At 44.4% G+C, this 16,774-nt stretch overlaps 1 protein-coding gene across 1 annotated transcript in view; it reads right to left on the reverse strand.

The window, feature by feature from the left end:
• Nucleotides 1–6,636: 6,636 nt before the first annotated feature.
• The window catches only part of LOC138566385 (syncytin-2-like), a 162,836-nt gene continuing 152,698 nt past the window's right edge, over nt 6,637–16,774 (reverse strand). The window contains exon 3 of the mRNA XM_069643569.1: nt 6,637–11,090. Coding sequence (XP_069499670.1) covers nt 8,641–9,879 — 1,239 coding nt within the window. The 5' untranslated portion in view covers nt 9,880–11,090 and the 3' untranslated portion in view covers nt 6,637–8,640. The remainder of the gene's footprint in view (nt 11,091–16,774) is intronic.

Here is a 16,774-nt window from a genome sequence, read left to right on the forward strand (position 1 = left end):
GTGCTGTCCCCTGGCGGATCTGCCTTGAAGGCGCAGTTGATGGGGCAGTGTGGTCTGGTGCTTTTCAGCGTTTTTATTGCAGGATTACAGTTTGGGTTCCAGTGTTCCGATCCGTCCGAGTGCCTGTGGGGCGTAGAAGCTGCGCTTCGCAGGGGATTTCGGTTTCACTGCTTTCGTTGTAAAGTCTGCCGGCGTAAAGCAGTCAGTGCCGCAGGCGAACGAATGGTGCTTGCGGTCGCCACTTGCCCTGTCCCTATGGGACAGGGACGCCGGGAAGAGGGCCTCGGGAAGGGGGCCTCCCCTCTTCTTAAACACCGTACATCGGCCGTCGCCACTGGGGCACCAACGTTGCTGGCCCTCTGCACAGTAGAGGTGTGGATCCTGGTAGTTCCCCCGAGGTGTTCACCAACCTTGCAATCGACTCGTGCATAGTGTCTTGTCTGCTGCTCCATGAGGACCTCGCAGGCTGTTGCAGTGAGGATGTGGCCTATTGGCTTCTTGGCATTTCAGCTCCGCAGCGAGCTGGATTTACGGGCACAGGAGGCACAGATCTCAGCAAATTTAGGTATACTGCAAAGGATGAGACTTAGGAATGTATGTTGTTGAAGGTAGTTTATCCACCGGAGAGTCAAGGATTAATCGGGATTAATACGGAACCACACGGGAGCTCACAAGGGAGAGGCCATCTCGGTCAGCCCTCTAGCGCCCTCTATACCCCAACTGCATTCCTAAAACTTCCTCTAACTCTAATTACAACCCTTATTCTACCCATAACCGAACAGAAACCCTCCAGAGCACTTAAAGTATTTTATTTGAATGTTACTCAATGCAAAATAAATAGAAAATGAACAGTGAACATATCTCCAACCCCATCACCGGCACACCACAAATTACATAGCCCTTGCACTAACCCAAACCCGTGTTCTAATACTAACCGTAGCCTTACCCTAACTGCAGCTCTACCACTTACTGTGCTGAATCCTGCTGAGTCATCACTGATCCCCAGCTGGAGATCGCCTCTGATGTGGCCAGGGGATGCCAGTTGCTACCTGATCCTGACTCTGGGTGTGGTATCATGAGGGAGGATCACATGGGAGGTGACGGCTATCAGGGGAAAGGTGGTGACACCATAAGGAGGGACATGCTATTTTTCCCTTACCATAGAGGAAGACCTCATAATTCCTGGATTATTGATGCCGATTGTCACTTTACAAATCTCCCATTGTAGGACTCAAAAACCTCATTCTGCAAAACACTAAGCAAAATACCAGTCATACCTCATATACATATAATACAAATTTAACCTCTCCTGTCTCGGATGTCTGTTCATACTTCATATAAATATAATAGACATTTATACAATTATACATTAATACAAAAATAGCTTATCCAGACTCCCCAAGTATCCTGCTATATAATCTCTGTGACGAGGGGGGTCCATCATCTCTCAATTGCCCACGAGTATTGTCATTAATGAATGAGATCCCACAGCTGAGACTAATTTCATCATCGGACATTAAACTGGTGGATATTATTCATCCAACCAGGTTAGACCATGTGAGAATTGTTCTAACCTCAAGGAAAACATTTGAGGTAATTGCTGAACAGTCAGAACAATTTCAACGGATGGGTTGTGATATTTTGATCTTTGTACTGGAGTAGACTCATCTTGGAGATCAGATGAATACCAAGAAAAAAAAAGAAAAGAAAAACAAGACCAAAACTGCAATGAAAACTATAAGACTACTCCACCCTCCTCTGAGGAAGAAGAGAATAGTTGGAGATGGCTTGCTCTCTCTCTGAAATTAAGGCACTACAACAAAAATTTGAACCAACTTTGCTCATCAACTGACTGGAGTTTCCTTTCGTGGAACTCCAGAGGCCATCTTAATTTTTTGAACTCTAAGGAATTATGTGATAAATTGCAATTCTTTGAAATAATATGTATTCAGGAATCATGGTTGACTTATCCAATTCAGTTAGATGGGTATACATGTAAAGACCAGCTGGCTAAAAAAGTCCTTAGAGGCCGTCCTTCGGGTGGTCTGTTTATTGCTATTCGAACATTGAGAAGGTTTGTTATACTTGAATCTTGTAATATTTCTATTGGTTCAATGATGATGGTCCTAGAGATCTCTGATAAAATGGGTCATCTTCATATTCTGCTTAAAATCTGTATTACCAGTATGATGACAAAATATAAAGGCCTGTTTCTCTTGGTGACAGGAGATTTTAACTCTGAAATCAGGCAATCCATTGAATCGCCTAAAAAATATGGGTCTACTGGCCCCTTATGCTTTGCTAATGATCAGAAAAATGAAGCTGTACCCTATGGCTATAATAGAAATTTTGTTCAAGGTCAGATCTGGGGAAACCTGGTCAGAAACTGGGACCTGTATCACGTAAATATGTTATTTAACTTGGACACTTATGTATCTACTAGGTCAAATGGTTCCAAAAAATCTTGTATTGACTATATATTTGTATCTAAAAAACAGTTGGATGCTTGTATGAAATTTGAGATTGACGATATGACAATGAGCGATCATAAACTCTTGAAATTGACTGTACGCTGGAGATCCGAAATGACTAATTTGGATCAAATGACCAGAATGCTAAAAATAAATCAAAGAGGCAATAGAATCTCGAGGCACCCAGGAAATGTGGAAAAGTGTAATGCTACTTTCTTGCGAGATCATCACATTAACACATGGCATAAGATATCTTGTCTATTCAGGGTTGACTCCTTCTCAGGCTACATGAAATCATTGTTAGACTCCTTGAGAGTACAATAAGGCCAACTTGCCTCTCATCCTCCTCGATCTCATGTTTATGATCCATTAATCAGAAATGTGAAAAACTCGACTAGTCGGGAAATATGAAAGATTACTAATTGAAATTTAGAATGGTCTCAAAAACAAAAACTCATCGGACTAGCAAAGCAAAAAAGGAAAAATTGGCTGAAGAATCACAGAGCCAGTATGCTACTAGCAGATAATGAGGCAATGATGCAAGCCTTAAAACAGACCTCAGGGCGTACATTTTGGTCACTTCTTAATCATCTAGAAACTCCTGGGGTGATAATCCAATCGAAATTCTATATTAGAAACTACCTGGGTAGCTCATTTCTCTTCCCTCTATTTAGCGGGGGAAGTTAGATCGGAACTAATTAAAAAAATAAAAACTCATTCTTGGGACTGTACTTTTTCCATCTCTGACATAGAACGACAGATTCTAGTTCATCAAGAGCTCCGGGTCCAAATGGGCTATCAAATGTGGTTATAAAGGCCAACCCGGAGATGTGGGCAAAATGTCTTTTCCTATTATTTTCAGATATAAAATTGACGAGAACTATCCCTTCCTCTTGGAATATTTCTTACATTGTTCCGATCTACAAGAACAGGGTTTGGAGCCTTCCAACAAACTATCGCCCTAATGAGATAATGGCTACAGATTCAAAAATGTTTGCAGGTATTGTCCTCAATCAGATAGTTGAATGGACTAATCATGGTAATATTCTATCTAACAAGCAATTTGGACTTCGTAAAGGTATGGGCACAGACATTGGTGGACTTCTGTTTATTTTGTTATTGGAAAAAGCTTGTAAATCTTCTGCTTCCCCTATATACATAGCAGCAGTCGATCTTTCTTTGGCCTTCGACAAAGTGGATAGAGGACTCCTATGGAATAAGTTGTCAAAATTGGGGATGCCTTGGGGTCTCCTTACTATTTTAATCCAACTCCACGAGGGCACGCTAATTCAGGTATGATTCAATCTCCAAGGGGATCTTTCTAGATCTATACTAACGACAAATGGGCTTCGTCAAGGCTGCCTATTTGCACCAACTCTATTTAATCTTTATGTTTCAGATGCATGGAGGAGCCTTGAATCAAATGTTCTCATATCGCCAAAAATCGAGGGCTGTAATACTAATTGGTGCGCTTACGCGGATGATTTTATGCTAATAGACGGTTTCCCTGCAACGTAAGCTTTCGGCCTTTGAAACTTATACCAAAGAAAATAACTTGGTAATAAATGGAAATAAATAATGCTATAATGATCTTAACAAATCGAAAAAAGTAAATTTAATTTAACTGGCGTTTAAATGTACTTATCCTTCAGAGAATTGGATCTATGCGGTATTTGGGATATCCTGTTTTTGATTCCCAAAGGAGAATGCTATACCGTATTCCCATTTTCAATAGACTTTCTAACCTGATTACCCAGATGAAGAAGGTGGCCTGTAAATACTGTAAGTACTCTCTCATGCCGCTATTGAGATACTATAAACTAAAAGTGGTCCCGAAACTGACCTATGGCCTTGAGCTTTTACCATCTCTGTCTGACACCCTTTTGATGGAATTAGAAAGTAAATTATGGCATAAAAAATATATTACCAAAAAGTGTGCCCCAGCCTGCTTTGCATTTTGAACTGGGACTATCATCTTTAGATTGCACTATACAGTGGAGAAGATTAGCCCTCTGTAGGAACCTTATCTTGGCACCCACTAATAATTTGTTGTCCTCTTTAGGAGACAAATTGAAAAGGGGAATCCCAGAGTCAACTTGGCTGTTAACTTTACAGATGGAATGTCTTAAATTGCTGGAAGAAACAGGTCTAAACTATGAAACTTTAATGGTAAACCCAACAAAAATTAAAAAACTATTGCAATATATTGACTGGATAAAAACTGTCCAGGTATGAGCCTCAAAAATCTACTGTCATCTTGTGCCGTACGGTAAACTATTAGGAACTCCTGAAACATACCTAATCAAATTTCCAGATTCAGTTTTACGTATTATGTATTTGAGATGCAGGTTTCATGTGTTGATGACAGGAGAAATAAAACAAATTAGAGAGGGTTTTGATCTCCATCTATCTTGCAGATTCTGTAAATACCCCTCCCTCATAGAAACACTGAAACATCTTTTAGTTGAATGTTTGAATTTGAAACCTTAAAGAGTTACAGCATTTATCAAATTTGTCCCAAATCCAGATTCGGTCAACCTTGATGCATTATGGTGGGAGATGCTACATGGAAAATCTATACTGCTAAAAATAGCAGTAGTAAGATTTTTGACACAAATATGTGGTCTGGGACCGACTGTTCTTCAGGAAAAAAATTCTAATATGTACTTTGTAAATGCCTGTACAACATGGTAATCTAGTGTAATGTTATAGGCACATTTTTTAAAATTCTGTTCTAAGGGATACCGACCGGACAGAGGGATGGTTTTTTATGTTGTAAAATGTAGCTCCTTTTTGAATGATACTTTTCTAAATAGAGTGGGTATTCTTTTTTAATGCCTAAACATGATTAAAAATAGGCAATATGATTTTTGTATTGTTTTTGAAATAATTGAATAATTGGAATTTAATGATTTTGTCTGACTGAATATGCTGTGAAATGGGAAAGAAGAAAGAAAGAAAAAAAAAGGGCTAATATATATGTGTACATCTGTTTGGGATGAATCTCCCTTTTCTGTTTTAATTGTAAATAATTTTTGTAAAGGTTTAGTTTGAACCAAAACAAATTAAAAAAAAATAATAATAATACACATTTAACCTCTCCTGTCTCTGATGTTTTTGTTCTAAACAAAAATCCTATGGACTCCAACTCCCATAGCACCTCAAGTACTAAGACGAGGAAGAGGATGAAGGAGTTAATATGGGGTGAAAGAAACCCCAAGCTAAATACAAGACTTGTTGTTCCAATGAAACTAAGTTGCGCAGGATATTTAAAAAGGCTTACACCTTTAATTGAGAGTCGGAGAAGAGAGGCAGCGCAGGCAAAGCGGGAAGCAAAACCGCAGGTAAAGGCAGATACACAGCAATGGACCATGCAGAAGGCAGGTGCTTTTAAGCTGCTGCTTGTAAGCGTTACTTACCAGAGTGTTGAAAGGCCCAGGGAAGCACAGCAGGCCCCGGGGGAGAGCCGCTGAAGTACCGGCAGCAGCAGCAAAGCTGTCAAGGACACGGTTGTGCCGAACAGCAGCAGCTTCACCAGCAAGTGAACGCAGAGCTGGTGGGAGAGCTGAAAAGTGGGAGACGCTATTCCTGGGTGAAGACTTTGCCGCAGAAACGTGCCATGGGTCGGAAATGCCATTAGACACCGGTGTGTCTGCCCAGTGACGGTGGGGAACCCGGGGCATACCGACAGGCATATGTACAATTAAGAACTCATTTTGAATACCAACCAAGTCAAATAGAAAGACAGAATTTGCACAAATCCACATGCATGAAATGTTAATATGGGGAAAGCTGGAGCAAATGTTATCACAAGCAGATTAATGTTAGAAGTTGAAAGACAAAAGTTGCACAGGTCTCCATTTATGAGATGTCCATATGGGGAAAGTTCAAACAATTAGTATCTAAAACTAAGGAAGTATAGCGAGTGCAGGAATACAACTGTGCTCTGCTGAAAGACAGAGAGAACATCGAAAGAAGTCCTGATTGGCGAAATACATCGGGCAGTGTGCCTTTCGGGAAAGATACCGGGCAGGGGAGTATACCAGGTGAAGGCGAGCGTCCCCAGATAGCACGACCCTCCCCACAATGAGAGGCAAGAATGGACTCTCCCACAAATGGGAATAAGGCTAGGACCAAGTGCGGGTGAGCTTAAGGGAAGCTTTATCTAAGTCAAAATAGGGCATGCAAAGAACTCTGCAAACTCCGAGAGCGCTCTGTCTGACAATCGCAAAGACAGGCGTTTATATTTACAAAAAGTGTCATAGGCACCTATACACTATAGGGGGCACATAGACATGGGGATTGGGTGGCGACGACTATCTATATGTGCAGCTGTGATGCGTCGCTCCATGGTTGGTGGACACCGCCGGGTGCCAACGTGGGGTGGGCAGGTCAGCTGGGCTCATCCGGGAGGCGCTGTCTGGTCAGGCGTGATCAGTGTCATTGATGGATGTCTTTCTTGGCTTTCTGCCCTAAGGGCTAGGCACACCCCATTCATTCAATGCTGCAATGTCAGTTGCCCTGTAAATCCTACAATAGGTTATTCTACAGGTTAATATAACACAGGAGGAATGTGCATTAGGTGGGGTACTTTGGTGATACATCAATACAGGGTTGCTGTTATCCTGTTGACTAGGTATTATAGGCCATGGGGTCGGGTCTCAGGGCACGGGGTAACCTATCCGAGCTTTGGGTCTCGTTAGAAGTCATGACGGATGCTTTTACACAATGTTAGTGCAATATTAGGTGTCTTCTTTTACAAGCGTCATTAATCTGGGGTGAACTGGTGGGTCGTGGGACCTATGAGGGGGCACCTCTGGCCTCTGGTTGTGGCCGGATTTTGCTGCTGGGCTGTAAATAATTCAGGTGGCTGTTCGTGGCCATGTGAGCTGCGGGGGAATCATGAATGCTTGAAGCGGCTCCAGCCGAATTGGAGGAAGTGAAGCGGTGTAGCTCGGCCTTTGCTTTCTCTGGCAGGCTTCAATGGGAAGGGAGGGGAGGTGGCCTTGGATATGCCCGCGATGATAGTCTTCTCGCAAGCTGCACATTGTATTGACTTGCATTGACGAAGGGATTTGTATAATGTAACAATGTACAATGTATAATGTAAAAATGGCTAAGGGGTTACATGTCTATAATATTTACATCAGTACATATTTATTTCAGAATTCGTTAACTATATCACCAGCTCTATTAGTCACTACAGGGTAAGTATTTGCAAGATTAGCAGCTTTAGCATAACATTGTAAACACGATACGTGAGGTAGCATTAGGGTTGGTGGAGCACGCAGGAACAACAGACCAATACGGTTGACAGCAGTAATACACGTTATATTTGTACATTTACACTTGATGGCATTTTATGTATCTCACTAAGCACTTTACATGAGCTCATAATACTGTCGCGCTTGTGTTCCTTTACACTCTAGCAGCATCAGGGTAGTCATGGCATCAGGTCTTGGTATCACTCTCTTTACATTAGCCCTAGAGAAGAAAATAGTAGGAGGCCAGGGGCACTGAGTGGGTGCACATAACTGAGGGGTTTGAGTATCGTGACCATGTTATCACACAATAATGCAGTCTTCTATTCGTGCAGTGTTTGTAGAATTGTGGCATGGGGGTCGTGCAGAAGGGATATCATTGTGTGTGGGATTGAGGCTTTTGTTTCATCGAGGACGGTTTACAGTAATTTTCCAAGCCAGTCCCGCTGCCCGGGTCACGCTGAGGATAATGATGCACTGCGGAAGGTGAAAGATACAGTGTTTGCTCTAACACTAGCTCATGTCCGACTGGTCGTGGGAACGGGCTTTCAGCGGATCTGCCAGGGAGCGGAGGCAACAGGGTAGACGAGGACTCTCTGAAGGTGGGGGCCGTGCTGCAGCGCACATGGAGTCATGTCTTAAGATGGCATTCTGGTTTTCAAAATGGTTCCCAGGGTCTAGCCTAATACAGTACGTTTGGTCCATGTGTCGGCCAGTGGTCCACCCACCACCTGGGCCCTGGTGGCAGGGGGTCCCCTGACAAGTCATAGACATCACAAGGAGGGGACTGCAGGGGAGAGGGGGTCTCTTTGACCTGCCCTCCCATACATTTCCCCCATTTCGTTACTTAAGTAACGAATACCGTAAGTCCCCCCAACTGCTCACATTCTTTTTCATCAGCCACCGCCTCATCCCATGCCGGGGTGCCCTTTATGGGCATCCAGGCCCTGCATACCCCCCCTCAGGCTTTCTCCCCTTCTAGCATATTCGTCTGGGGTACAAGTCAGGTATATACAATCCCTATTCCCCTCCAAGTCTACCCACACCTCCTCATACCATTCAAGTTCCCGGGGCTCTCTAATTGTTGTGTACCATAATCTGTCTACTATATCCCCATTGCAGTATACCGGCACCATCTGGTATTTAGGCCCTGGCTCTTCGCCTGTTTGCACTTGAGCTTCCTGCATAGCTTGCACTGTGCCTCGAGCATTGCTCATTGTCACCATCATCAATGTACCATTTGGTACCGCGCCTGCACAGCATCGAAGGCCCATCTGGCACACAAAAAAAATCAGAAGTAAAAACACTACTGTGGGCATTAGTAGTTTAACAGTCATTCCCAGCCATGATGGGAACCAGGAGAAGAGGTTGTCGAACCACGTGCTTGCTTCTGCCCCACCTTCCGTTTTCATTCTTTCTCCTAGGTTGTGCACTGCTGCGATCACGTGGGACAATGTACCATTATCTGCGTCTTCAGAAGGTACGAAAGTGCAGCATGCACTTCCAAATTTTAGGCAAACACCTCCGTCCATTGCTGTTAATAGGTCTAGGACATACCTATTTTGCATTGTCATTAGCCGCAGGGCTCTCAGCTCTACCTTGATCACGTTGAAACCTTCTTCAGTATCGTTTGCTAACTGGATCAGCTCCCAACGTGTTATTTGGAGCCACTTAGCATTTGCCCGTGCCTGGATGCTTGTAATGAGTGAGGCAAAGAAAGTCTCTGCCGAGCTAAACAATCGATATCTCTCTGGCATCTGTGCCAATAGCTCTGAGGATGCTTTGGATATGTAGTTTGATGATCGCCTGTTTCGGGACAGCATTTCTTCCTTGTTGCTAGAGGACAAAACATATATCTGTGGTTCTTCTGTTGGTTGGGCCTCGTTTTTGCGGGGGGCGTCTTGCCCTTTTCTGCCCCCACCGATGTGGCTCTCTGGTATCACCATTAGTGCTGAATGTAGTGTGGCCAATGAGCAACTGCCGCTCCATGATTGTGGGAGATCCAAGTATGCCTGGCGGTCACACACCCAGTAGGTGTCCATGAGTGCTGCTGTCCCCTTCCTCATGTCTGGGATGGTGAGAGTCCTGCTGCAGTCTTTGTTTATTCCCATTGCGGTCTTTCCTTCCCCCCTGGAAGCATAGTTCATATGTTATTTCTTTCTGCAGTTTGAACGGTTTTTCAATGGCAGTCACCCATGTTAGCTTTGTGATGTGCACCTTCCAGATGTGTGTATACGTTCTTTCGATCCACTGCAGCTTTTCAGGTGACACTCCCCGCAGCGCCTCTGCTTTGCATGCAACTTCTTCGTCTTTCCATCTGTTGTCTATGAATAATGTTCCCTTTATTACAAAAAATGGTTCTTTCAGGCATATTATGCCTTCCACTTTTGGATAGCATGTTTTCTCGTTCTGCAGCATGCTAAAAGTTATTTCGTGTGCCTGAAAGGTGTTCTTAATTCTGCAAAGCGTAAGATGAAGGAGACATGGGGCATTTATCAGAGGCAATTCTTTTGGTAGCAACACCTTGGGTGTTCCTGAGGCATGGGGGATAAGGGAGCAGACATAGCAGCTCTCATTTGTTGTTTGTTTGGCAGTTGCGCTCATGTCTGCATACCATTTATTAGTCTGGTGAGGGTGTCTTGGGTCTTCCATTTGATCTAAACCCAGACCATGATACTCGTCATACTTCCTACTTCCCACCTCTCTTTTCCTTCTATTATTTCTAAGATATCTCGCAGCTTCATGGGCAATGTGTGATCTATACCCCACTTTTCCCACATCCCCCTCTTTCCATTCATCATATAGCAATGCAAACTTTTCTTTCATCTTTTTGTTTTCTTCCGTTATTCTATGATGTAATGTACTGGCTGCTGTAGGGGTGGTTACTTGTGTGGGCGGGGTGTTGGGGTATTGTAAAGCCACGATATGACAGAAGGGTTGCGGTCATTTAGACTGTGGGCATTGTAGTTAGAGACATTTGGCAGGGGACTTATACTAACATTCATTTCAGCACTGCTTTTTTTGGAGTGGTTGATTGTTTGGGGCGGTTTCGTGTTATACCCCCACACAAGCTGGTATCCGTTCCATACCAAAAAATCACCTTCTCTTGCCCTTTCAGTTGTTATATTTTCATTTGCAATATTACTTTTGTTCCTCCCTCCCCCCTCATTCATCTCGACAGAGATGAATGCTATGAACCAATATGTGCTTATGCCGAACAGTATCACAAAACATAATACGATACACACAGACAATCCACATTCATACGAATATCTACAACTTTCTACTATAGCATTTCTATATCTCGATAATCTATTGCTCTCCATTGCGGGCTGCCCGTTTGTTGCCATGGTTGTTCCTATTTGAAACATAAAAGTGCATTGAGTAAATACATGTAAACATTTTCTTTTTGTACTGTAGCCACCATACAATTATAATGTGAGATAGAGGGATAGAGAGGGGATGGGTGTAGAGAGAACGAGAGAGAGAGAGACATATTCTCATTCATATTTGATCACTTTTTCCATTTTTCATTTCAACCATTAATGTTATTCATTTATTTTTTTCTCGTACCTGTAATTCAATTTCTTTGTTAGCATATGAATATTCCTGATACACTTCTTTTTAGCTGTACCTTTTTCATTCAATGTTTCATTTGTAGTCGTTTGCTGTTGTTTGTGCCTCCTCAATCACTTCCGCCTGAACATTATTGTACGCCCCCCGTACGTCTGTTAAATGTATCCAGTACCTCAGCCCTTTAACCTTTACTGCTGTGGGAGTACAAAAAACTACCTCGTAAGGGCCATGGAATCTTGGGGCACTCCATCTGCGCACAAAACTTCTAACATAAATAAAATCCCCTGGCATTAATTGTCCTTGGGAGCCCTGTTCCACAAATGACACAGCTTGATTTCCCTCTTCTCTTGTAAATGGCGGTGACAGTTGTCTTGAGATTGCACGCGCTGCTCTAGTCAGTTTTTTCAGATAATCAGTGAACTCATCTCCTAATATCGTGGCGCTTCTATGTGCATCTGAGTGTCTACGCAGCGGAGAATGTGCTGTGTGCATTCTTCTCCCCGTCCCAATCTCGTGAGGGGACAAGTGGTGGTCCTTACTTGGCTGGTTTCTCAACTCAAATAGTGCTAGGGGTAAGCAATACACCCAGTTCTTTTTGCGTGAGAAGCATAGTTTGGACAATCTTCCTTTTAACAGGCCATTGATCTTCTCGACAACGCCATTGCTTTGAGGGTGATAAATTGAGCAAAGCTTGTGTTTGATCCCCAATAATGCAGTAACTTCCTTGAACAGTTCATTCACAAAATGAGTGCCGTTGTCTGAGCGAATCACGTTGCAAATTCCCCAGCGCAGGAATACTTCTCTCACTAGGAACTTTACGGCGCACTTAGCATCAGGACGTGCACATGGACCAGCCTCAACCCACCTCGAGAATAGGCATACAAATACTATCATGTAGCGTGCCCCATTACACCTTTCCCCCATGTCTGCGTAATCAATATGTAGTTCCCTGAAGGGCCCTGTGGGTTTTGGAATTGTCCCTCTGAGTGTCCGTAAAGTCATCCCAGAATTGTATATCTGACACGTTGTGCACTCCATTGCTAATCTTGATATATGTTCCTGGAGCCCTGGCACAAACCAATCTTCCTATATCTCTGCTGCTATGTGTCGTTTGGCATTGTGTGCTGGGAAGTGTAATTGCTGGAACGCTATCTCCATCAATTTAATGGGCATCACCACTTTACCTGTGTTGTTCTGGCGCCATAGTAAATATGTTGTCGATTGGCTGCAACCTCTTTTTTCCCACAATTCATTACTTGCTCATTCCTGTAACTCTAGTATTTGTGATATGAGCATGGCATTGTACCCTTCTGGTAGTTCCTCACTCGCTTGTTGTTGCAATATGTACTCACCAGCAGTTTCCTTTTGGAAATATGACACCTCCTTGGCAGCAGCGTCCGCTGCCGCGTTTCCCAAAGATACAATATCAGTATTGGACGAATGTGCTTGGCACTTGACGATTGCCACCATTGTAGGTTCTTTTAGTGCCTCAATTAATTCCTGTAGCAACTCGGCATGTTGTACTGGGGTCCCATCCGCCCTGCAAAACCCTCTCCGTCCCCACCGGGCCAGACCACCGTGTACTGTTGTAGTCATGAATGCTGAGTCTGTGTATATTGTGACTGTGCATCCCTTGGCTGCACGTAATGCTTCAATTAGGGCAACAAGTTCTGCTGCTTGTGCTGATGGTAGGCGATATTGTACTAACACTTCATACTCACCTTCTTCTAATCTCACTACCGCCATTCCTACATGTTTCTCTCCTGTATCCATGTCAATTGATGCTGATCCATCTACAAAGTACACTTCTCCTTCTGTTAGGGCATTTTCACTTACCACCGGGCACTCACCCTGTTCTCCTGTGTTTGTTGCACAATCGTGCTTTTGCATGTCTTCTACTGTACATGGCTCTGTGATGAATGTTGCTGGATTTACTGTTCTACACCTAACTATGTGGATGTTAGCGCTGGATAATATTATCTCGTACGCTGTTGCTCGCTGTGTTGTTAGTGTACTTTTAGATCTTTCCAGTTTTGCGAAAAGGGAATGTTCCACATATAACGTAACAGAGCACCCCATTACCATAGTGGCACTTTTTTCAATGGCGAACGTGGCAGCAGCGAGAGACCTTTCGCACGCGAAGTGTCCTTGCATAACTGCGTCTAGTGTGCCACTGTAGTAAGCCAATGGCTTGTGTCCCATGGAGGTCTTTTTTGTCAGAACAGCTGTCATCAGTGTTCCCTTGTAGTGAGAAAACAGGTAAAATGTGCGCTCATAGTCCGGGTTGGCGAGTACTGGAGCGCTTGAAATTAGCTGTTTCAGTGACGCAAATGAGTCACTCATCTCGTTTGACCATTTTATTTCTTTATTCTCCCGCTGGGCCTCTTTGAGTACTTGTAGTAAGGGTCTCGTGTATTCTGCGTAGTCAAGTATCCATGCCCTGCAATAATTGCACATTCCTAAAAACTTCTGCATTTCTTTTACCGTTTTTGGCTCTTTCACTGCCGTGATTGCTTCTAGGTATTATCTTTTTGCCATCCTTTGATATCAGCTGTCCCAGGTATAATACTTCTGGTTGACAGTATTGTAGTTTCCCTCTGTCCACTTTGTACCCCTTGTGGGCTAGCAGTGTTAGGAGTGTAACTGAGTCCTTCCTGCACTCTTCCTCATTCTGTGCGCATATGAGCAAGTCATCTACGTACTGAATGATTGGACTCACAGCTGTCAAGTTTCCCAAGTCTTCGTGGAGGATACGATTGAATATACTGGGGCTCTCACAGTAACCCTGTGGTAACCTGCTATGCTCATATCTTTTCCCCCCTAGTGTAAATGCTGTCAAGTATCTGCTCTCTTCTGCCAGGGGAATGTAGAAAAATGCATTTTTCAAATCAACTACTGTGAAATGTGATGCATTTTTTGGGATACTGCAAAGTATTGATGCCGGGTTCGGGACTAGGGGAAACTCTTTTTGTATGACGTCATTTAGTGGGCGTAGGTCCTGGATCATCCTCCATGCCCCTCCCTTTGCTTTTTTGATCGGGTAAATGCAAGTATTACATGGGGAATTTGAGGGTATTATTATTCCCATGGCCAATAAGGCACTTATCGTTTCTTTTATCCCTTCCTCAGCTTCACGGGACAATGGGTACTGTTTCACTCGGGGCAGGATTGCTCCTGGTTTTAGTTTTATCGTGACTGGGGTAACTCCGTGCAACAACCCTACATCATGGGGTCCTGTAGTCCACAAGTTGCTTGGCACTAGTTTCATGTTGTCATCAAAAAAGGAAGGTGGTGCTCCCACCACAGCCATTAACTGTACAAGCACTTGTCTCGTTTCTATCAAGATATCACATGGTATAGCTATTTCCATTATTATTTCTCCGTCACTTTCTGAGTCAGAAAAGAGATCCTCATCTGATAGATCACGTAAGGCAATGTCAGCATTGATGCACAACACAGTGCACCATTCACACCCATCTATGTCCATACCAATTACTGCAATCCTTTTGGCTGATATCTGTACTGCATGCAAATCTAAAGATATCACTAACCCTGGTGTGATGTCTGTGCGTACTATTGGGCGGAAGATGAATTCTGTTGGTACCCTCCATTCTAACCTTTTTAGCTCAGGTACTACTCGGGCTAGAGTTTTCAACCCTTCAATGAACACACTTTCGTCTACCGGCATGCCACGTATCTCTGGTGCTGTTGCTCGCGCATGTACCACTAGCATTACACGCAGCGGGCATATTCCTGGGGTGGAGCAAACTATCCCTCTTTCTGTGAAGGATATAGTCATATTGAGCTTACTGAGAAGGTCCCTTCCGAGCAAGTTTATTGGGGAATGTTCGTAATACAGTAGGGGCGTCCTCACTGTCTTACCCCCCGCTGTCACATCCAACTCTTCTGTGTAAGGAACTTCGATGACAGCCCCAGAGAACCCCTGCGTCTCCAACCTACGGTTAGAAAGCGGAAACCGACCCTCGCGTATGCATGATTTTTCGGCTCCCGAATCTACCATAAATATGACCTGCTTGTCTCCTATCTGTGCCCCCACTAATGGTTCCTCTGCTGCATTGTAGGTGGTAGATAGGACGGGACACGCAAGTGTTCCCCGTGGGCTGTCCTATGCTGGCTGCCTTATTGCTCCCCCTTCACTAAAGACATTGCCTGAAACCACTGCTACACCGCTGTAGGGAGCTGGGGCAGGTGCCCCGTTCGCAACTGTTGCGAAAGGGTTTCCTGGTGTGTAGTGCATAGGTTTGTCGTTCTGTGTGTGACCCTGTGTTCTATTGTGTTGAGCGGGTCTTTCGTCTACATACCCTTGCTCCTGTTGCCTCTGTTGTCTTCCCATTGGGAGGCCATAGGGGCTCCCTGGGTGGGGGTTATCATGTTGCTCCATATCCTGAAATCCGTTGTTTGGTCTGTTCTTACATTCTCGTGAGAAGTGCCCCCACCTCCCGCAATTCCATCAGCTCCCTTGTGCACCTCTGGGGCCTTTCCCCCATATCCTCCAATACCACTGTACCCCTGCCCCCCTCCTCTGCGACCCCTGTACCCACCTAGTCCCCCTCGAGGGGCCCAATCCTGCCAATGCGGACCTCCGTACTGCTCCTGTCCGTTCCACTGTGGTTGTCCTGCTCCTGCCCAATTCGCTGCCATCCTCCCCTGTATTGCTACCAGCCCCTCCTCCTCCTCGTCTCCCTCCCTACTACGTGGGAGCGCCGCAACTGCTGCAGCGACCTTCACCAGTTTCGTTTGTACTAACTTGGCCTCATCTGCCAATCTTTTTTGTGCTATTTCTTTTTCTCGTTCCTTTATTCGTTTGCAGTGGTGTACTATTATACTCTGTATTTCGGGTCACCCCTTCGCCTCGATCCATGCAATTTTGTCAAGTGCTTTCTGTACCTCTTTAGGCAGGCCTCTCTTTATTATGAAATAAAACAATGATGTTGACTGGTACCAGGGCGTGCCCGTTTCCGCTCTCCACATCTCCTGTACCCGGAAAATGTAATCCATAGCATCCTCCCCCTTGTTCATAGTGCATTGCATAACCGACTGTAAGTCTGGTGTATCTGGAAATGTCTCTCTTAATGCGTCCCACACTTGTGCTTGCACTGTGTTAAATGAGGCTCCATCATGACGGTCACAATCTAATATCACCCCCGGAAAACCGGCTTTTATCCACACTCTATCTGCTTGGTCCCCAACTGCTGATACTAGTAGGCTTTTTACATCCCCTACCGCCAGTGGGACCCCCGCTGTGTGCTTCTCAAATGCATAGATCCACTTACTTGCCCCTCCGGACAGTGGTGGTAACAATTTTAACAGATTGGCCTTATCCATTTGAGCCCAGGGTATGTAGTTTGGTCTCCCCTCTCCCCTGTGTATCAGTGGGAGTTGTAACTTCCCCTTTCTCGCTTTGCTTGTACTCACCTTCGTTCCCTTCTTTCCTAGTGGAGCCAT

Source organism: Ambystoma mexicanum, chromosome 2p, assembly GCF_040938575.1.
Source record: "Ambystoma mexicanum isolate Mex_15411 chromosome 2p, UKY_AmexF1_1, whole genome shotgun sequence".
NCBI classification, from domain to species: Eukaryota; Metazoa; Chordata; class Amphibia; order Caudata; family Ambystomatidae; genus Ambystoma; species Ambystoma mexicanum.